Source organism: Eptesicus fuscus, chromosome 6 (assembly GCF_027574615.1).
Source record: "Eptesicus fuscus isolate TK198812 chromosome 6, DD_ASM_mEF_20220401, whole genome shotgun sequence".
In the NCBI taxonomy this organism is placed as follows: Eukaryota; Metazoa; Chordata; class Mammalia; order Chiroptera; family Vespertilionidae; genus Eptesicus; species Eptesicus fuscus.
The window spans coordinates 94,085,015-94,108,318 of NC_072478.1; the positions used below are offsets into that span (position 1 = coordinate 94,085,015).

The 23,304-nt window shown below is 45.2% G+C and overlaps 1 protein-coding gene across 1 annotated transcript; it reads right to left on the reverse strand.

The window, feature by feature from the left end:
* Window positions 1-11,307: 11,307 nt before the first annotated feature.
* IL12B (interleukin 12B) lies at window positions 11,308-20,225 on the reverse strand. Its single transcript, XM_008147661.2, has 6 exons — window positions 20,138-20,225; window positions 17,740-18,015; window positions 17,070-17,187; window positions 14,686-14,903; window positions 12,978-13,135; window positions 11,308-11,439 (listed from the first exon to the last, which is right to left on the reverse strand). The coding sequence occupies exons 1-6, from the start codon at window positions 20,223-20,225 to the stop codon at window positions 11,308-11,310; spliced, it is 990 nt and encodes a 329-aa protein (XP_008145883.2).
* Between the last annotated feature and the right edge of the window lie 3,079 nt (window positions 20,226-23,304).

The window sequence follows — 23,304 nt, forward strand, 5'->3', positions numbered from 1 at the left end:
CATCTCCTTATCTCCAGCCCAAAGTTTCCTCATGGGTTCTAGAGTCATACATAACAATCTCCATTGGCTGTTTCATATGTATGTCCACAGATACAAAGTGGAACTCATCAACTTTATTTTTCTCTCATCTTTGTTTTTCTCCATTTAAGCCTGCTTCTCCTCTCTTAGTGAATGGTACCACCAGTGATCAAGTTGATCAAGGCAGAACCCTCTAAGTTCCATGTAAGTAGGGACCATGTCCATTTTTGCTGAGGTAACGTCCTGTGTCTAGCTCAGTCCTTGGACCACGTACTATGAAAAGTGCTAATAAAGATGTGTTGAATGAATGGAAATGAATAGGCTTCATCCTTGATTATTCTCTATCTTACCACTCATGTTCATTCAGTAAGTCCTGTCAATTTTCCACTGGCATATTTCCAGTCCAAACTGTCATAATCTTTCACCTGGACCACTACTGTGCCCTTTACCTGATCAACTTGCTTCTCTCTTGCCACCTCTCAGTCAGTTCTCCATATAGCAGCTTGAGTGATCTGGTAAAAACAGAAATCTGACCTCATTACTTCTCTCCTTAAAACCCTTCCATGGCTTCCAGTTGCCATCATAATGAAGCCCAAAGCTTGACATTTGAGGACCCACCTGATTTAGTTCCTATTTATCTCCCTGTCCTTATTTTCTATCTTTCTCTTTTCCTTCTCCTTACCCCACACTGTTTCAGCTGAAAAGAGCATTTTACTGGTTCCAAACATGTCTTTCTCTCTTACAGATTTGTGCTGATGTTATTCCCCTTACCTGGTAATTTCTCCTAATTCTTAACCTTTTGCACTTGGATGTCGAGTGCAAATTACTCTTTGAATGTATCAATAATTTGAAATATAAAAAAATCCAAATAAATAAGTTTGTATGAAAAGAAACTCCAGTTTTTTATTCTACTGCCGCGCTTTGTAAAATCTGGGGTATTTAAAAAATTAAATCCCGAGTAGAATAAAGGAATCGAGAAAAAAGCAAGCGAGTGCAAAGGGTTAAAGTCACAGCATGGATATAGTCTCATTGGGGATTCTGTTTTGGTTTCTATAGCTGCTGCAATAAATCTACGCTAATAAAAGAGAAATAGGCAAATTGACTGTGCCTACATGACACCCACCAGCCAATCAGGAGTGAGTATGCAAATTAAACCAACGAAGATGGCAGGTTAATTTGCATACACAAGTGCAGAGCGGCCAGGCAGGGTGGGACACCTGGGAGAGGGCAGGGGGCGGAGGGAGCTACAGGAGCGGCGCTCTGGCCGGAGCAGAGAAGACTGAAGGCTCCGGCTGGAGCGAACACTGAAGGCTCTGGCCTGAGCGAAGACTCTGACTGGCCGGAGCAAAGACTCTGGCTGGAGTGAAGATGGAAGGCGGCAGCCAGAGTGAAGGCCTGGGTTCCAGGTGCCAGAGGAAAACTGGTGCCGGCAGCTAGGGGAAGGAAGGCCTATTGCACGAATCTTGGTGCAACAGGCCTCTAGTTACCATATATTTAGCTGTTTACAGCCATGCTCATCTTGCAGCACGAAGGTGAGAGGTCCAGGTGGACTTGGCTGGATTCTCTGCTTAGTATCTCATGGAGCAGGGCTACATTCCTTTCTGGAGGTTCTGGGGATTAATCTGCTTCCAGATTCATTCAGGTTATTGGCAGAATTCAGTTCCTCGTGGTCATAGGATTGAGGTCCTCATTTCCTTGATATGTGACTTCTCCATATGCAAGCCAGCAATGGCATGTCAAATCCTTCTCATGCTTCAAAGTCTCTGACTTCCCCTCCACTGCCTCTCTTGGACTTGTAAGGGCTTATGTGATTACATGCATTCTACCAGCATAAGCCAGTATAATCTTATATTCACCGGTTCTGAGTATTAGGGCATGGACATCTTTGGGAGCCATTATTTTGCCTACCATAAGTGCCCACCTTCAAATCTAGGTTCTTTGTCGCTCCCTTGCACTTCTGTGGCAGGCACTGTTAGTGGCCTAACCAACAACGATTTCCCATTGCTGTCAGCGCCCTCCTTTCACTTTAGAGGATGAAAATGCCAGATTCTTTCTTTCCCAGCCTCCCTTACAGGTAAGGCTGGAGGACTCTGGGAAAGGTTGTCTTCCCTGGTTAAAAAAAAAAAATTATAGAACTGCTTTTCTAATCCCCACACATAGTGATATAAGGGCATAATATTGGGAGCTACAGTAGCCACCTTGAAGGGAATCTATACTAATAAAAGGGTAATATGCTAATTAGACTGGACGTCTTCCGGATGACCTTCCAGACAAATCCATGGTGGCGGGGCAGAGGCAGAGGCGGTTAGGGCCGATCAAGTCAGCAGGGGAGAGCAGTTAGGGGGATCAGGCTGGCAGGGGAGAGCGCTTAGGGGGATCAGGTCGGCAGGGGAGAGCAGTTAGGGGGATCAGGCCAGCAGGCAGATGAGCGGTTAGGAGCCAGTGGTCCGGGATTGCGAGAGGGCAGTTGGACATCCCCTGAGGGGTCCCAGATTGGAGATGGTGCAGGCCAGGCTGAGGGATCCCCCTCTCCCGTGCACTAATTTTATGCATGGGGCCTCTAGTCCTATATATAAAGAGCTAATATGCTAGTTAGACTGAACAACAGAATGGCCATCTGGATGACCTTCTGGACGACTTTCTGGATGACCTTCCAGACGAAGCTGTGTCTGCGAGGGCCCGAGGCAGCCATGGCTGTGAGGGCCGATCCCCTTGCATGAATTTCATGCATCGGGCCTCTAGTCCTATATAATAAAAGCCTAATATGCAAGTTGTCCCCTTGACTGGGAGTTGACTGGTAGTTCGAATGCTCTCTGTGACATGTGCTGACCACCAGGGGGTGGTGCGGAACATGGCGAGCGTTGGTGACGTGGCGCTGGCAGCGGGTGGCAGTGGAGGCACTGCTAGCCCTGATGGGCCCCAACAAGGGCGGGACCGCAGCGGGATAGTGGAGCAGGTGAGTGGGCGGTGCCAGGCCAAGATGGATGCGAGCAGGGGCTCGATTGCCCCACTGATAGCCCGCAGATGGTGACCAGTGGCTGGCAGGCCCAGATTGCTGACTGGGGCTGAGCCCCAGGCTGGGACGGGGAACTGGGGTGGGTGGTGGCAGCCTACCTCCCGCAGTGCCTGGGTGGGGGGCTGCGACCTCCTGCTGGCTACCTGGGGGTTGGGGTAATGGGGACAGAGATGTGATGAGAATGCGGGGTGTCCGCCGAGCTTGCTCCCACTCTCCCTGCTACCCTCCCCCAGGATGCCAGGGTTTGTGCACTCAGTTGCCATGCCCGCCCCTCACCTGCATGGCCTCTTCCCGGTAAGTTGGGCTGCAGCCGCCAGGACCGCAGGGGCTGATCAGGCTTCCCGTGGGTTTGTATAGGAGCCAGTCTGTGAGGCCAGCCGGGAGAGAGCACGCTGCCTGCCCAGTGTGGCGCTGCTGGGCAGCCTGCAGTGTCTGGCCACGCTCACCACATCTCCACATGGGGACTCAGGTGCCATGACTCAGGCGGAAGGGGGATGCAAGGGCGTCTAGGGGCCCAGGTGCTGCCAAGGGCACAGAGGTCAGCTGGGACCTGCCCTTCCATGCCAGATGCTTGCTCTTCAACCACCGGCCAGGCCTAGGGACCTCACCCGTGCACAAATATTGTGCACCGGGCCTCTAGTATGTATGTAATGACAAAACCACACACTGAGGCTGGTGGAGAAGAAAGCTGAGAAGTGTCTGAGTTCTTGATAACATCATTCTTGATTATCTCCTGCCATACCTTACCTCCAGACCTCTGGTTAGGTTGTCTTTATTGTACCTTATTGCTCAAACCACTTTTTAGTAGAGTCTTTCTTACTTGCAGTCTGAAGCATCCTAATTGATAACTTCGTAGAGCTCTTTTCCTCACCTGTGCAAATACTTACCATATTGTACTATTATTGTTTGTGGCCTTGCCTTCAGCCCTCTTGAAATGTAAGACTTTGACTTGCAGACAACCTGCCCACCTTACTCATGTACTCTCTCTTGCAGCTATATGCCTGGCACAATAAACAATTATTTGCTGAATGAATGAATAAATGTGTGAATGAAAGTTCTCCTCTCCTTCAATTTCCTCTACTCCAAGCACCTACTACTCTCACCATGACCAGGGCTTCCCTGTATGGCTGGGCAGGTTGTGTCCTGCACAAGGGAATCTGGTCAAGGGGGCAAGTGGGAGCAGATATCTAGCCTGCTCTTCACTCAGTAAGACAGCATCCTGGCAGGGAGCTGTGTCTATCCAGAGAAAGGAACACCTTTTTTTTTTTCTTCTTATTGGCATTAAGGTGCTCTGAGACTAACAGCAGCACTGTGACCGTCCAAATTCTGACTCTTTTTTGTCTGATAGGGGACATGCCCTTGCCCTTTCTTTTCCATCCTCACATGGAATGGAGCTAGGTCCTTTTTAGATTCTGAATACCATGTGACTGGGCGACTGTTTGCGAAGCTGCTTAGTATGAAAGTGTTTGTGAAAGCTCCTAGGTTATCATGTGCTGCCCCTGTCTGGTGATAGGCTGATCATGTTAATACCAGTCTTGGGAATGATGATAATGTATCAGGAATGGCCATAATGGGAGTCAGGATTCAGATCCAGGTTCAACTGTGAGTCCTGGCATTAGCCCAGCTCTGGATGCTTGGGCTAGACAACAGACTTCTCTGGCCTTCCGTTTCCTTGTCTATAAAACTAGAGGTTCTCAAATTGTGTTTTGTAGAATTTAGGGATGTTGAGGTGTCCCCAGGGCTCTCAGAGGTGACTAGGGTGACAGGACTGAGTGGTGGGAGGCTTCAGCCAGAGCAACTCTGCTTTTGTCCATTTTACATATAGGATTTTATAAAGATTAACTTTTAATTATGCAGGAAAATACTAATATATTCTTCTTGTAAGAAATTAGAAATTTGGCCTCTATCCTCCCCAGTCCCTGTGTATGTTGGGGCTTCCTCTAAGATTTCTATTTGGGCTCTAGCCAATTTTGAGCGTCGGCCCGTGGACTGAAGGGTCATGGGTTAAATTCTGGTCAAGGGCACATACCTCGGTTGCAGGCTCGATCCCTGGCCCTGGTCAGGACATGCGTGGGAGGCAACCAATTGATGTGTCTCTCTCACATCAGTGTTTCTCTCTCTCTCTGTCTCTCCCCTTCCTTCTACTCTCTCTCTATTAAATAAATAAATAAATAAATAAATAAATAAATAAAATGGAAAAAAAATATCCCAGGTGAGGAGAAATAAACAAAAAAAGATTTCCATTTGAACAAAGGGATCCTGGCATAAACAAGTTGGGGACCACTGGTCTGGTTAGCCTGTAAGGACCCCCAAAGTACAAAAAAGAGATTTCAGAGAAAGAGGACAGCAATGGCTGGAGAATGTCCTATAGGGTTGAGCAGAATCCCATGCCATGGTTTGTTGAAATGGAGCATTGCTCTGGGTGTGGAGATTTGGGGCACTGTCACTGCTGTGTGTTTACAGTGTGTACCCAGGAGAGGGATGGTGGGTGGGAGAACACAGATTTCTGAGTTATAACTGGAAGGCTTTGTATATGTCCCCAAACAGCCTCATCTCCAAGGGGAGGGAGGATGAAGTGGGATTGCCTCTCCTTTTTGGTTTGACTTTAGAAAAACAGCAACTGCAACTAGCATTTTCAGTGCACTTGCTAGGTGCTGGGTACTGTACTGTGAGCCTCTTTAAACCCTCACATTCCTAGGAGGTGATGGCACTGCTAGCCTGCTTGTTTTAGAAGTGAGGAAACTGAGGCATAAAAAGATTAAGGGATTGCCTTAAGGGCCCGTAGCTGATAAGTGGGGAGGAGGGTTTGAGCCAGGTCTTCTTGCTGCAGGCCTGGTGTATCCCTGTGCTCTGGACTCCTCCCAGGCATTGCTTGCTGCCATTTGAGCTCCAGTCCACCTATATGGGTGGTAGGTGTGGGAAGGAGGAAGCTGACTGGACACTGTGGTTTGTCTAAAATGTGTCCCCCAACTTTCCCTTTCCTCCGAACCCCAGGGCTACTGGCAGAATGCTCAGTTTTCTGGACACTCCCCCCCCCCCCCCGCGCTCACCCCCCTCCCCGCCCCCCATGCTCAGCAACTGTCCTTTTGCAAACAGCCAGGGAAGATGCCAGGTGGGTTGTGAGAAGGGCAGGGGAAAGACTGATCCTCTGAAAGGAGACGGAGGTGAGCGAGCAGAGCAGCTGCATTGCCCTGCAGTCCATCACACACTGATATCCACGAGGAGGGCAGGGAGGCTGCAGCAGTGGCAGGCTGCCAGGACACCCCGTGCCTCCCTTCCTCCCTTCCTCCCTCCCTCCCTCCGGAACCCAGGCCTGCATGAAGGTAAATGCAAATCAGCTTCTCTGAGCACACTTCCTGCAGAGGGAGGGTTGTCACTCTGAGCACCTGATTCTGTCAGAATGCTGATTGTATTTTTGCATTTTATGAGCTTGAGAGAGGGAATTAATTTCCTTGGTATAATATGACCCTCTGGAGAAAGTTTTGTCCAAATACATTTCGCTCACAAATTCTGTCCTGGAAGAGGGAGTGTACTGAAATGAAATAGAGATGATTAAAGTCTGATTTATAGGTAAGGTGAATTGGTAGATTTATGACAAATTATTGCACCCAGGAAGGTGAATGGGAATAAAAGGGTTCTCTCTTTCTTGAGCTGCAAACCTTTGTGAAAAGAAATATTCAGGTTGTACGTACCCTTATCCCAGACAGACTGTATTTCAATATATTCATCCCATTGTGTCCCTTCTCTCTCTCACCAGACTGTACATCCCCTGAGACAGGAACTGGGTTCATTGCATCTTGATATTTCCCCACATGGGAATGTTTTTGCAATTTTATAAGAAAGGGATTCTACACTGAGACTTTTAAATCTCAGTGGACTGAGCCATCCCTTTCGTCCCCATCTCAACCCAGTCATTAGAGATATCAAGACCTCCTACAATGACCCCTCCAGCCTCCCAACCCCAAAAGAACAGGGTTCAGAATTATGCTTCTTTCTGGTTATAAGTAATGTAATAAGAATATTAACAGTAAGCTTATATTTTTAAGCACTTTCTAAGTGTTATTCCACTTAATCCTCACATGTACCCTGTGAGATAGGTACTGCTATCATACCATCTTACAGATGGGAAAACTGAGGCTTGAGATGCTTAAGTAACTTACTCAAGATCACAGAACTGGCCATTTGAAACGGCTACTGTTTATTGGGTGCTTGCTTGTAGGCCAGGCACTGTACCAATTAAACCACTGATCTCATTTCATAATGTCCATAATTCTCAAAAAGTGATCTCCATTGATTAGAATTTTAAGCATTTAAGTTTGAAGACTGAAAACCATATGAGGGCAAGGGCTTGTTCACCCCTCTCTCTATTCAGAAAGATGAGGATGGAGCTAGGGATAGAGCAGTAAATTAAAAGAAAAATGTTTGTTGAGGGAATGAAAGGCACAGGGTGACTTTCCCATGGGAACTGCTTGCCTGGACCCCTTTTCCCATCAGGTGAGTCCTGCTGATGCTCAGGCTGCCCTTAGAGCAGGCTTCCTGACCCTGATTCCTCTCTGCCAGGGTGTCAGGCTATCATCAGGACCCCACCTGGCATCACAGGGAATTGAAGACTGCAGGGCTTCCCCAGAGTCCTGCCAGCCAGGAGAGGCGGAGCCAAGTTTTCTGATACAGATGCTTTCCTGGGCTGGCCTGGTTCCTTTTTCTGACTTGGCCAGCAGTCTCTCATAGATGGGGATCTGGTTGTGTAGGATAATATCTTTATTTAATTTTTGGCGTATTCATTCTTTATCTTAAAAACAATCATGGGGAGAGTTATTGTTTAATGGGTTCAGAGCTTGTTTGGGAAGAAAAGTTCTGGAGAGGGATGGTGGTGATGGTTGCACAATAATGTGAATATAGTTAATGCCACTGAATTTGACACCTCAATATGGTTAAAATGGCAAATTTTGTTATGTGTGTTACCACAATTAAGAAAACCCTGCAAATATGGGCTTGTCTTTCTAACATAGCAAGAAGTTTGGGGTAGGTAGTTACAGGTGTTGGTGTAGCTCCTTGATGATGTCACTAGAGTCCCTGAGTCTGTCTTTACAGTCTTAGCGTGGTGGTTTTCATCCTGGTCACTAGATACCTTTTGAGTCTTAAATGTTATCTGCTCAAGAGAGAAAGAGGAGGGAAAGGGCCATGCTAGCCATGGCTCTGTCTTTTGTCTAGAAAGCACCTGTTACATCTCAATGAGCAGAACTGGGTCTTGTGGACTTGCTGGGTGGCAAGGATGGCTGGAAAAGTTATCACTTAGCTTCCCAACCTTAGAGCTTAGGAGAGGCCTCAGGGGAGAAGGATGTTGGGAGTGAGTACTGATCGGACAGCCAGCAGGCTGTATCCTGGGCCCTGCTGAATGTCATATGGTCACATAGCAGGGCTGACCAGGCCCACGACCCAGTCTCCTGGTTTCCAGTCCTGAGCTCTTTTGCTAGGACATTTGATATATTTTGTAGATTCCCAGTAAAAAGGACCATCCTGGAGAATATCTTTCAAAGAAACAAAGTACTAAGAGGTTGTGTCAGGAAAGCACTGGGCATGATGGGAGCCAGAACATCCGAGCTCTGCCCCAGGCTGGCTGGGAATTTTGGAAAAAGTTCCCAGGTCACTGTGCTCATGAAATGTGATTCATTATTGTTTTTCTTGGTTAGTGTTGTTCATTAAATCCCTAATAATCCCTTGATATTTCTAGATGAAAGACCCAGTAGGAGACAGTGATTAACCAACCACGTGCTATCAAGTGTGAGCTTACACAACATAATGTGTTTCAAATGTTGGATTAGGATGACAGAAATTTCCCACCATTCCTCTAGGCCAGGAGCAGAGTATAATAACGGTTTCAGGGGCCACCTTAAATAAGGAATGTGAACAGATATCCCTCTTATAGTAACCTTACCATTGCAAGGAAGCCCGGATGTGCACACCTGGCTTTTGAAGACAGCAGAGAATGGATTCCATTCTTTCTAATCCCGCACTTACTTTTTCCACGGGAGGCACCAAAAGGGAATGAGCAGGCCCTGTCCATTGAGCCCAAAGTGGGCACCTCCTCTTCTCTGTTGAGCCTTCTTGGGTGACTCTGGGTCACACTGATCCTTCTCCTTTGTTCTCACCTCAGGACACCACATATACAAAACATTTTTAGCATTTACTGGTATTGAAGTTAACTTTTCATCCCTGACTTATAGGGATGGGCACTGTTTGGGGGAGGCAGCCTGAGGTTTTTTGGAACTCCTCAAACCCTGGGGCTAGCACATGTCCAGACACATGGCACACCCTTCGTAAACAGGAGCTGGACCTATGGAGTGGAACGCTCATAGCTTTACCAGGTTGGCGTTTTATTTCCTAATGCTTGGGAAATGGGGAGAGTTGATTCCAGGACAGAAGACGGAAGAAGCCAGAGCATCCAGCCCCAAAAGAGGGCATGACACAGTTCAGTGTCCTTGCAGAGTCCCCCATGGTCAGATGACAGGGACAGTCCCTGAGCTCAGCAAGACACTGACTGGGAATCCTATAAAGGGAAAGGACAACTCTGCAAAACTGGAAATGAAGCTGCTGGAAGGAGGGGGCCATTCTCCAATGGTAGGGGGAAAAAATTGCAGCCCTGGTAAATGTTGGAACAGGATACCCGAGGCAGCTGAGCAAGCCCAAAATAATATTGCAAAGAAAAGTTACATTTTTATTAGTTCACAGTTGGAATATAAAAATAAATAAGTAAACAGAAAACAAATGGAATCACTTTACAGAAAGCACATTCATTACTTAAAAGTAGCACCTTAATGGTTCGGCACTCTCTGGTCACATCCGCGTGTCAGGGTCACTCATGCCGACCATTGAGTGGTTCTTGATCGTTTCTTTGCATCTGCCTGTTTTTTTGCATGGCTACTAAGGAGCAACTGGCAATTCTGACACTTTTATGGCCTTAGCCCTAACCACACTTCCTCTTGAATCATAAGATCTTTTTACTTTTCAGACACTTGTTATGTCTCTGTGTCACTCTCCTATACCTTACAGATAGATGGGTGGGGGGGATTGCAACAGAGGTGGAATGAAGCTCAGTTTCATCTTTTTTTTTTTTTTAATTTTAGCCCTTTCTAAATTCAGACATCCAAAGATTTAACTTGCTTAGGTGGCCCTGAATTGTAACTCTTCCTGGACACGAGAACTAACATCTTCTCAGGACCTCCTCAAGTGGGTTCCTGTCTCCAAGTCTCTAATTATCCATCCATCACAAGTATATTATGGTTCTGGCATCAAAACACTGCATTCCTACTGGCTGCCATAATATGGAGGCACTTGCAGCCTCGATGGAAAAGTTGTCAGTATAAATGACACAAATTCACATTTTGCATAATAGAACCCGTTCCTTATGGATCAGGTCATGAGAGTGTGAAACATATAAATCTTAGCACAAAAATGTTAAGTAACCATAATAAATAAATACATAAATTATTTAAATATCTAAATAACAGTTGCAACCTGCTAGCTGGCAACTCTATAAATAAATTACCAGATTGTTTCATTGGGCAGTTAGCATTTCAATTAAAAAAATACAACAAAACACTTAAAAAAAACATACAAATTAGGTAGAAAGTATCTTGGGTCTAGTGCATTGTGCCTTTTAAAAGCTTTGCACAGCTTCCTCTTTTCCTCCTAGGTTTCATTCTGGGAGTAGAACCTGAAAAAGAATGCCCAAAGTCTATGAGGATTAGGAAGGCAGCAGCAGACCTTTCATATTTCACAAATCACATTATCTGGGCAATTGGGTTGAAGGGTTCCATGTCAGAAGGGTCCAACCCTTCCTTATGTGGCCTGGGATTTGGCTGGTATCTCGCTCACGAGAGACTCTCTCGAAAGTTTTCTTAAAAGGATATCTGATCATGTCATTTCCTTGCTGAAAGCCCTCCAGTGCTCCCCCAGGTCCCCCTTTGGATGAGGTTCTAATTCCTGGAAACAGCTTGAAACCATCCTTGCTCTGACTCTCAGCTGCCTCTCTTTCTTCTTTGCCTTTCCCTCCAGAAGGGCAGGACCTATGCCTGTTCTGTTTATTGCAGTATCCCTGAGCCTAGCATAGTGCCTGGAACAACATGAACATCAAATATCTGTTAATGAGCAGCTGTATGTTTCTGACTCTGGTGACATTGCTGGGAATCCTTTATTTCCTCTCCTGAATCCCCCCACCCCAGTTTCCTGAAGCTGGTACACTGAGTGTGCAGGTCTGGGCTAGGCTTGCTCACCTAGCTGCAGGACACAGATGCCCACTCGCTCCAGGATGAGCTATAGTAGCGGTCTCGAGCTTGCACACGGATCAAGGCATCCTTGTGGCACGTGACCTTGGCTGAGGTCTTGTCTTCCAAGAGTTTATCTTTCTGCAAAAGAGAGGGAAACCTTTGGTAGTACAGTCACAAGGTAGGCTGGGCATATTTCTCAAAGCAAGCACATCTTGGTTGTAGGGCAATTCACAGAGGAGTGTGTAGTACTTGTGCCACCTACTGACAGAAGCTCTAAACACAGATGCAGTTTTTCTACTTCTCATGTTCTGAGGGTGAAATTGGTCCAGCTTTCCTTTTTCTAGCACAGCTGCCTTGTCTGAAGGCCCATGTGCACTCAAGGCCGATGGTGAGACTGGGACAGATTTGCTCTAGTTGTCCCGTGGATATTCAGAAATACCACACTCTCGATTCTTTCATCAGACAAACTTGTGGTTCAAAGTCAGGCGTTGCTATTTATTAGCTGTGTGACCGCTGAAAAATGTTCTAGGCTATCTGTGTCTGTTTCCTCACTTATAAAAGGGGTATGGTAAAAATGTCTACCTCACAGAGCTGTAAAAGTTAAAGGTAATAATCGTGTAAAACTCGTAGCAAAATCTCTAACCATGTAGAAAGCACTCAGTAAATATTACCTATTAATGATACAGATCTTAAGTAGGGAAGATACATATGAAGATTTTAAATAATATTTATTGAAATTGACTCCAGAATAGCCCTTTCCCCTGCAAAAAAAAAAAAAAAAAGAAAAATTCTTAGGGAGCGAATGAATCACTGAGTTTCTACCAGATGCTAAATGCCAGTAGGATCGGGCCTAAACGGGCAGTCGGACATCCCTCTCACAATCCAGGACTGCTGGCTCCCAACTGCTTGCCTGCCTGCCTTCCTGATTGCCCCTAACCACTTCTGCCTGCCAGCCTGATCACCCCCTAACCACTCCCCTGCCAGCCTGATTGATGCCTAACTGCTCCCCTGTCAGCCTGATTGCCCCTAACTGCCCTCCCATGCCGGCCTGGTTACCCCTAACTGCCCTCCCCTGCAGGCTTGATCATCCCCAACTGCCCTCCCTTGCAGGTCTGGTCCCTCCAAACTGCCCTCCCCTGCTGGCCATCTTGTGGTGGCCATCTTGTGTCCACATGGGGGCAGCCATCTTGTGTGTTGGAGTGATGGTCAATTTGCATATTACTCTTTTATTAGATAGGATTATATTCACAATAATCCTCAATTGCCCTGAGGATTATATTCACTCAGTTGACATAATAAATTTTGGTTCCCGGAGTCCAGCTCTCCTATATCAGGATCAGTTGAGTGCAAGAATTAATGATCAACCATACAGAAGGTGTATGGCCTTGGTGTCCAGCAGTCTAAGTTTGTGTCCTGGTTCTGTCACTTCCTAGCTGGGTGACGTTGGGCAAGTCACTTAACCTTTCTGAGCTTTAGTGTTGTCACTAGTGAAGTGGTGATAATAGTACTGCCCTTCTTTGTAGAGTTACTGTGATGATTGAGATAAACATGTACACAAAAAGGCACAGAAAAAGTGCTAAATAGACATTAGCTGTTGTCATCATCATTCATCCTCACCCTGTTGTGAGCCTGCATAAACCTGATCACAGCAGGTCTGGCACCAAATCACATCTTACCCTTTCTTTCTTGTTCTTGCCCTGGACCTGAAGAGAAAATGTCAGGGAGAAGTAGGAATGTGGGGTGCTCCAAGTGTCAGGGTACTCCCAGCTGACCTCCACATGCCGGGAATCCTTTAATGGCTTCAGCTTCAGGTTCTTGGGTGGGTCTGGTTTGACTGTGGAAGAAGATATACACTTTTTATTTTCCTGGTGGGGCTTTGGAGCAAGGTAGTTCTGGCTTCTGATCCCACTTTCACCTTTGACCAGTTGTGAGTCCATAGGGTAGTTACTTCTCTGAGCACTTGGTTGGCAGACGTGACACTCCCTTACTGCTGGTGCTCACTCTGGTGCCTGTGGAAGGCAGCCACATCCTTTATGGCTGACCCTGAGAGAGGCTCAGAATCCTTGTTACCATGGCCAATTAGATGGGCTCTGGTGGGGAATTACTTCTGCGTAGTGCTCAGAAGAAAGTTCTTAGAGACAACAAGACTCTTTTGTCTGAGCTATCGGTAAAGGACCACCCTCTCTGAGGTCAAGCCCCCTCTTTGCACCCAACTCAGAACTGAGCTGAGTCTCTTGCTGGGGATGAGGTGAGATATTCCCCAGTTAGTGTCTTTCTTTTGTCTTTTCATGGCATCTGGTACTGATTTGTCCCGTAGCAGTTACAGTCACATTGTCTCTATGCTCATTCGTTCATTCATCCATTCATTCTATAAATAATAACTGAGCAACTGTTGTGTGCCAGCCACTGGACTACACATGGGAAGTACAGCAGTGAGGGTCCCAAAGACTGTCCCCACGTAGTGTACCTTCTTCTCATGAGGTGAGGAAGACATTCTATGGAATGTGCTTGGGCTCCTAGGCCCAGCACCACTCCAAAGACCACCGCTCCTAGCAGATGCTTCACAAATATTCTTCCCTCTGTTCTTAACACATATCCCTTCTTTTAGGACTCAGCTAAATGTTACCTCCTCAGTGAGACCTCTGTGAACTAGATCCCACCTTCCCCCAACCCGCCAAGGGCAGTCTCTCTACCAATGCTAGCGCATGTTCTGTGGTTCTTTCACACTTTATCTCAATGGAGAAATGGTAAAGGAAATGAAAAATATCCATCTGCCAATTTAAAAAACTGATGTCCATTTTGGAGCAGTTTTTATTCCAATAAAGTAGTCTCAAGATTCTAGAGAAAGATGGGTGGGGAATAATTGCAGCTGGTAGGAAAGTGCTGGTTCTGAATAGGACTATCATGCCAAAGGGGCTGCTCTTGGATTCCTCATGGAATGGAAGCTCCCTGGGAGCAGAACAGAAGTTTAGCCAAGAGCCTGCTTTTACTTTATTTTTTCAAATATGTTTTTACTGATTTTTAGGAAGAAGGAGAAAGAGAGAGAGACAGAAACATCAATGGGAGAGAACCATCAATCGGCTGCTCCTGCACTTCCCCTATGGGGATTGATTCTGGCATGTGCCCTCAACCAAATGAGCCAGGGTGAGCCTGCTTTTTCTAGTGGGGCAGATCTGGGTCTGAATTGCTAGCTGTGGGATCTAAGACAGGTTGTTTAACTTTGTAAAGACTCATCTTCCTTTTCCTTAAAATGCAAATAGATAATAGTATCTCACTGTACTTTTTGGGGGGTATCGAATAAAAGAGATAATGCACATAAACCCCTTACTCCAGTGAATGAATGACATCTATCTCTATTAAGCATATATATTCAAGTACACTCACTGATGTCCCTGATGAAGAAGCTGCTGGTGTAGTTTTCATACTTGAGCCTGTGAACAGCATCCACCACAACCTCAATGGGCAGTCTCTCCTCGGCGGCTGGGCAGGCACTTCCCTCCTGACACTCCACCACGTACTTCTTATACTCCCTGTGGTCCACTCTGACCCTCTCTGCCGAGAGTGTTGCTGCTCCACAGGTCACTCCCCGAGGGTCAGAGGAGCTGAAGTTGAAGACAGACATATCCTATGTCACACAGATGTGGGCGAGTTCCTGTGGTTGTAACTGTCTGACGTCATAGTTTCTCTAACTGGTTTGATTTATCCCCAGGCAGTGAGGAACTGCCCTTCCCACGAGAGCAGATGTTTCAGAGGTAGTACAAATGTTCTGTTATTATCATTTTACAGATGAGGAAATGGAGGTTCATGGCCAACATGAATTTGGAAAATTTTAGATCTAGAGTCCCTGGTTACAACACCTTATTAACATTTTTATTTTATTTTTCCCATTTTAATTATAAAATAAATACATGCTAATTATAAAATAGTAAAATGATAAAGATGCATATAAAGGAAATGTGGTACCTCTTTTAAACCCAGTACCCCTTTTAACCCTAATATATATATTATTTACATCTTATTGTATCCCACCAGAACTTTTTCTATGAATATTCAGAGCAGTTATATAGCCATATGTTTTTATGTATATACACATATTTCATCTAGATAAATACATTTAGATTTTATTTTTTTATGAAATAAGTATCAAATTATCTATACTAATAAAAGAGTAATATGCTAATTAGATTGGGAGACCTTCCAGACATTCTTCTGGACAAAGCCATGGTGGTGGGGTCAAAGTAGAGGCGGTTAGAGACCAAGAGGGGAGGGCAGTTGTGGGTGATCAGGCCAGGATGGGACGGCAGTTGTGCGTGATCAGGCTGGTGGGGAGGGGCGTTGGGGGTGATCAGGCCGACGGGGGGCGGGGGGCACAGTTGGGGGTGATCAGGACAGCGGGGTGGGGCAGTCTGGAGTGAGCAGGCCAGCAGGGAGGCAGTTGGGGGCGAGCAGGCCATTGGGGATGGGAGGTGGGGGCGAGCAGGCCAGCAAGGGGGAGCAATTGGGGGTGAGCAGGCCGGCAGGGGGGGCAGTTGGGGGTGATCAGGCTGGCGGGGCATTTGGGGGTGAGCAGGCCGGCGGCGGGGGGCAGTTAGAGGGGAGCAGGCAGGCAGGCAGAGTGGTTAGGGGCAATCAGGCAGGCAGGCAGGTGAGCAGTAGGAGCCAGCAGTCCCGGATTGCGAGAGGGATGTCCAACTGCTGATCCCTGTAAACCGGCAGTAGGACATCCTTCGAGGGGTTCCAGATTGGAGAGGGTGCAGGCCGGGCTGAGGGACACTCCCCCCGCAAGCATGAATTTCATATACCGGGCCAATAGTGTGCGTGCGTGTGTGTGTGTGTGTGTGTGTGTGTGTGTGTGTGTGTGTGATTTTGTAACCATCTTTTTCAGTGATCCACAACAGACCATATATGTTGGATTATTTTGATGACTGCACATTAAGCTGGAGAGTATAATAAATCACACTTTATTTCACCTTTCCATTGCTGATTACTAAAAACATCACAATGAATATTTGCATCTATGTCTTTGTGCACTTGTATAACCATTTCTTTAGTAAGAATTTTCATTTCAAAGATGAAAAAGTGAGACCCCAAAGGTTCCTCAGGTACACAGTGGCCAGGCCAGGATGATCAACTAGGGTGGGCTCTATTCTCCTACATTGTTTGGGAACTTAGATGATGAGTGAAGTCACATGTTAGAGGGGCTAACCCAGGTGCTACATCCATGGGAATTGGTTTCTTAGGAAAAGTCCAAGTGTATCAGACAAAGTGAACTTCAAATGAGCAGTGTTAGCAGAAGAAAAAGTTGTTCAAGTGGCCTGGGGAAAATTTCTAGAGGCCTCAGAGTTTTGGAGTCGACTCTAGGGCTTGCAAGGTTTACGCTCTAGAGCTCTTGTTTCTATTTTTGATTCGAGGTGCAATTTTGGCAAGTCATCTGTAGCTTTGATTTCTCCTTTTATCCCTCCCTATGGTACTATGAGCCTCAATGAAGCATCACCAGGCCATTTGGATGAGTGAGTTCAAACACAGCAGAGGCTATGCCCAGGCCCAGGTAATATTCTGTTCTAATGCATACATTTGTTCAGGCAATTAGCTTAAATCTCCATCTTCTTTCCCCAACTTAGGCGAGGGGGGGAGGGTCATTGAAAAAAAATATGGGTTTGACTTTGTTTTCTCATCATTAACTGAAAGGCATTACTAGGTCATCCTTATTTTCTTAATGAAATAGTATCTCTAGCAAAACACCGAGAAAACAGAGTGGTTTCACTTACCCTCTGCCACTTTTGACACTGAATTTCAAATCAGTATTGATTGCTGTCAGCCACCAGCAGGTGAAACGTCCGGAATAACTCTTTGCTTCACATTTTAGAAAGGTCTTATTTTTGGGTTCTGGATTGAAAAAGAACAAATATTTAGGTTTTGTATGTGTGGTTTTTTGTGTTTATTTTTTCTCCCAGAGAGATTTTGTTTGTGATTAATCACAGGCCATCAAATGGTATGAGTAAAAAATCTTCCATTGAATTCATTGGAAAATGGTGCTGCTCCCCTGGCAGGCAATTCAGCGAGGACTGGTAGCTGACTCTGCAGAGCATAACACCTTACATATCGAGAGGGTATTCATTTTTTTCAAGGCTATCACCCCAGTGCTGAGTTATGCACTGTTCATGTTTGTTAATTTCCATTACCCTCTCTATAAAATCGCCATTTTTTAAAGAGAACCTATGGAAAAGCATCCAGACTCACCATGAAACTCTCTCAACATGAGATTACCCGAAGTGTCTAGCAAAGGAAAACCAAAGCAAAGGACAATGTAGGTTCTGAGTGGTTTCTGTAAGGGACTCGATTGCTGCATTAACTATACTGATGATGTCTTGCCTTTAAAATTTTAATTTTTGTATTTGTTATGGAGAAAACTGATGCTGTCCAAGGGGATGGAATTACCTTTCTGGTCCTTCAAAATATCAGTGGACCAAAATCCGTCTTCCTTTTTGTGAAGCAGAAGGAGAGAATGGCTGAGAACCTCGCCTCCCTTGTGACAGGTGTACTGGCCAGCATCTCCAAACTCTTTGACTTGGATGGTCAAGGTTTTGCCAGAGCCTAAGACCTCACTGGTCTGGTCCGAGGTCCACGTGATGCCGTCTTCTTCAGGGGTGTCGCAGGTGAGGACCACCACTTCTCCAGGGGCATCAGGATACCAGTCTAACTCTACAACATAAACTGGAGAGCACAGAGCATGGAGAACCATACTGCAAGCCACACAGACTCTGGGACTGTGTCTTTTGAACTTCTTGGGCATCTGCACTGCTGAAGCACAACCTTGCTTATAGCAACGAAGGCTTGCTGAGAGGATCTCAGGGTACAGGGCCCCCCTTGGGCTCGAGGTCATGGAAGAGAGAAGCAAAGAGTTGTATAGATGCCATCAACTTGTTAACTGGCAGGCTGCTGTTAGTAATTAACCTCTGATCAGCTGGCAGATGAGGAAAGCCTTGATACATGGAAGAATGCAAACAGCACAAGACTCTTTGCTGAAGGCCTGGTGGAGATAAACAACTTCCAGCACAATTTCGGTCTCAGAGGGAATAAGACTGACCAAGACTGAGACCCTACCCCCACTAGCTGGCTGGAGGATTTGGAGGAAGATACTTAATCACCATGAACTTCAGTTTCCTCGTCTTAAAATGTTAATAATAATAGTACCTACATCATAGATTCATTCAGCTGTGAGGATTAAATGAAAGAAGCCTGCCTCAGTAAACTCAGTGTTAGTTGTTATTGTTAGTCACAGACCAAAGGGTCAGACAACTGCACAGAGAGACTGTCTTACAATTTTCTGTGGGGATTTTGGGACTTAGTTTATACTGCATGAAATTCACCAATGGAAAATTTTATTCTCTTTGTATTTTTTTAAAGCAATTATACACTCTTATGAGGCAGTTAAGTAGGTGTTAGTCTTCCCATCATGAACCATGTCCAGCACGGCCAGGAGTAAACCTGAGGAGGGGCGGTGAAGGATTAAAGCGTCCTTTCACCTTGCAATTGTAGTTTCCCTATACTCAGGCCCCACATTGGGCGCCACATGAACCTCATCCAGCATGACCAGGGGTGAACCTGAGGACAGGCAGTGAAGGATTAAAGAAGACAGACAAGAGAATATAGTTGGGACCAGGTGGATCACTGCCTGGATGAGAAAACAGTGACACAGCCTGTAAGCTGAAGCTTTATTTTATCGTCAGATTACACAAAGCAAAACAAGGGGAGTGGTCAACATGTTTACAGCATTCTTGCGAGTTTCAAATCTATTTCATTACTCAAGCCTTGTTTTGGCAGCATTTGCTGCACCTCTCAGCCCATTAGCTACCTAGGAACAAGGGATGAGTATAAGGTCAAGCTTAATTGTGCTAGGAGGGCTCAGCCCTCCAAGCTGGGACTTGTATGTGGCTCTGCCACAGGTCAGTCCAAGGCTTGACCCTACAGCTACTCCCTACAGGAAAATTTTATTCTCTTTGTATTTTTTAAAAGCTATTTTATACTCTTATGAGGCAATTAAGTAGGTGTTAGTCTTCCCATTTAATAGAGGAGAGTGTTGAGACCAAGAGGCTAAGCAAGGTTACAGCAAGTTAGAAGCACAAGAGCTCTATTTCAGACTGTCTGTCTCCTTGACTTGCCTTGGGTCTCTAATACCAGCATCTAAATTGACACTTGAGGAATGGCTTAGGATATAGTATTTCAAAGAGGGTGTCACATCAAAGCTTCATTTGGGCATCAATTATTAATTAAATAGAATCACTTAATGCAGTGGTTCTCAAACCACAATCTGGAACCCCCATCAGCAGCAGCACTTGGGAATCTGTTAGAAATGCAAATTCTCAGTTGCTGACCTGGGAACTGTGGGATGGGCCCAGTGACCTATGTTTTTTTTTATGTTTTCCAGATGATTTTGATGCCTGCTGTGAGAGTCATAGGGGTAAAGAGCCTGGTTTTTAGAGACACATTGGTCTGGGTTTAGAGAAAGTGTGAGGAACCTTTTTTCTGCCAAGGGCCATTTGGATATTTATAACATCATTCACAGGCCATACAAAATTATCAACTTAAAAATTAGCCTCCTATATTTGGTCAAACATTGAATTAACTCACTCCTAATGCCTTGGCAAGGTCAGACCAAATGACTTCGCAGGCCTTATACAGCCTGCGGGCTGGAAGTTCCCAGCCTCTAAACCACTGGTTTAGAGTCAGTTCCATCTCTTACACTAGCCTGTGGCCTTAGACAAGACATTCAGTTACTCTAAGCTCTGGCATCATCATCATCTTGAAAATGAGAGATTTAGGAGAGTCTAGTTACCATCTTTCTCTAGTTCCCATATGGCCACGAGGGGAGATGCCAACCAAACCAGGGAAAAACAGAAGAGGACCAACTGCTGCTGATGCATCTGTAGGAGGGAAAGAGAGTGAGGAGAGGAGGAGGAGGAAAAGAGAAAGAAGAAGAAGGAAAGAGGAGAGAGAATGTCAATCATTATTCAGTTACCTTTGGAAACCATATTCACAATCTATGCATATTGTTTCTAATCTTTATTTTCTTCTTTCTTCTCTACACTGTCATGGTAACACTAAATGAATTGTAGGAGCCCTTATGCCAGTCGCTGGGTGAGCACATCTCCAAACAGAGAACCATAGATGATCTGAAGCTGAAAGAGATCTAAGGCTAGCCTTTTTATACAATCCTCTCATTTTAAACATGAGAAACCCAAGGCTCAGAGAAAGAACATTATTTGTCCAGATCAACATTCAGTAATTTTTTTGCTTGGTGCTTACTATGTAAAGGGCACCGAGCTAGAGTGGTTGGAGAAAAAAAAGTTTTTACCTGGATCCTGCCTTTTAGGAGTAAATGCTTTCATTCAGCAAATATTTATTAAGTCAGTTGGAGAGACAAGCTACATGTGTGTGTCATTGAAGCACAAGGCAGTATCTGCAGTGACAGCCGAGGCTAAAGGACTTAGGTTGGGGAGGAAAAGGTAAGATAGAGACAATCTTTCAAATTCTGACAATGACCTGGTCACTAGCCCTTGTTGTAGGGATTTAGTTTCTCTTTTAGTTTAGACTGTAATTGCACCAAACTCAAAGATGACTCCCTCCCACATGATGTAGTCTAGTGGTTGTCAAAATAACCCAGAAGCCTTGTTAAACCAATGATTTCAGAGTTCTACCCAGACTATCTGATTCAGCAGTTCGGGAGGTGGGGCCTGAGAACCTGCATTCCTAAAGAGTTTCCAGGCGAGGCTGATGTTGCTGGTCCAGGGACCACATGTTGAGAACCACTGCTTTAATCCATTTTCAGGTATCAAGCTGTTCTTTGGGAGAAGACCATGACATAGTGACATATCCTCCATGAAATAACGACATGCATCATTTGATGCTAAATCAGGCACCACCTTATATTGAAACTCAGTCTAGATTAGTATTCAGGATTTATGAAAATCTTCAGACTGTGAAAATTACACCCACTCTGTAAATTAGGTAGAGATGATTATAATTTAATTTCAGTCTGAAACACCTCCATCCATCTCAGAGAGCATCCGTGTTTTGTAGCAGCATCATTTCAGAAACGACTGTCTAAATTATATGAAGAACAAGACTCAAAATTTCCAGCTAAATACCTTAAAAAGGAGCATCCCCTGATTGGTGTGACTGCATACTGACAAATCATGGCTATGTCAGAACTGCTGCTGATCCTGGGGGAACCCTGCCATTCCCTTTACTTCCTTAGATTATAGAAGCTATGATGACCAAGACAGGACTAGAAGGCAGGCCTTCCTATACACTGCCAGTGTTCTCGTCAGGGCAGCATGGGGCTTACAGGGGCATGTCTGTTGGTTCAGCAAGCTTTGACTGTAGCAAAGTACTACTTGCCACAGAGCAACAGTTAGTACATTTGTAGGCTTGGAGTCAAGCAGCTATGGGTTTCAGTTCTGGTTCCCCCACTCACTAGTTGCGTGATGCTGGCCAAATGACTCTCTGCATCCTCATCTATAAAATGGGCACAATAGCCATCTCCAAGGAATGTTGGGAAAAATGCAATGAGATGACATATTACAGAAGGCAACCAATAAGAGGTTAGGAGAAGGAAGAGATAAAGGAAAAAGTTGACATCTCTCCGTTTCATATGTAATGGATAGACTGAGAGTTGTGCCTGGCTATCGGGAAATGCCATAGAGGTATTACAAGTACACAGACCTGTAAAACCCAGATGTCAGCACTCTGGGGAGGGAAACGACAGAGGTTCCTGGCACCTCCTGGAATACTCTCTTGAAGCTGGGGTTTTCCCTTCTGCTATGTACCCAGCACTTCCTCCCTGGACCTCCGATGCATTTGAGAATTTCAGGTGAATTGTACTTTAGGATCAAGGGAGACCTGGTGATGGTTCTACGACACAACTTTCATTTTAAACCTTAGAATACTGGCAGGGGGTGGGACCTATGGAAACCCAAAAGAGGGCAACAGATAGTTACCCCGTGGGTCTCTAAACCAGCTGATAGCAGGGGCTGCATCCCACAGCCCACACTTCTTGGCATGCTAAGTTTGAGAGTCTCGAGGATCAAAAAATTTCTTTTCATGTAATTTCATACGTTTTACAAACTCTTGAAATCATGAATGAAGGATGCAGGGAATCTAGGACCTGTGGTATGTTAAGGCTTCCTAATATTTGTGCCAGTGTGGGCATGACAACGACACTTTTTCAAGTTTTACTCTGTTACATTTTAATTAGAAGAGAGAATTATTATTAAAAAAATAAAAAGATATAGTCACACAAGGTACGGGTAGCACTTGCAAAGGGCCCCAGTTCTAGAGCCTGCACTGGCCCCAGTTCTAGAGCCTGCACTGGCATCCCAGGACCTGCACTGGCATCCCAGCTCTGCCACTCATTATTTGTGTGACTCTGGGAAAGCTGCTTGTTAGGCCTCACACTCTTAATCTGTAAAATGGGCATCCTGGTGTGGTGAGAAGTTAATGAAATAATTCATGTAAAGTGTCCAGTATGAGGTCTGGACTCGCGACTATTTGCTCCCATAGAGCCCCCATTTCTTGTTTCATAGCACTTCCTACAATAATAGAGTTCTTTGGTTAATGAATAATTACTTCCCTGCCACTCTAAGCTCTCTGATGGCAGGGACCATGTCTGTGCTATTCTACACTATATCCCAGATTTTAGTATGTAGGGATTTCACTAACAATTAGAAAAATGAATGAATGTACAGAAATCACAAAATTTCAAATCCCAATAAAATGAACTCTTAAGAGGCAGCTTCCTAACATCTTGAAATTCCTTATTTGAAAAAAAGTGTACCATCAGCTGGGTTTTGGCAATCACTTCATTAAATGCGATTTTAATCTGATCATTATTTTTTCTGATCATTACTTTTTTTAACCTGAAAATGATTGCACACAATTTACATGGGCAAGTATAAGATACCAATTCAGTAAATATTATCTTTTTTTTCTTCTCACAGATTT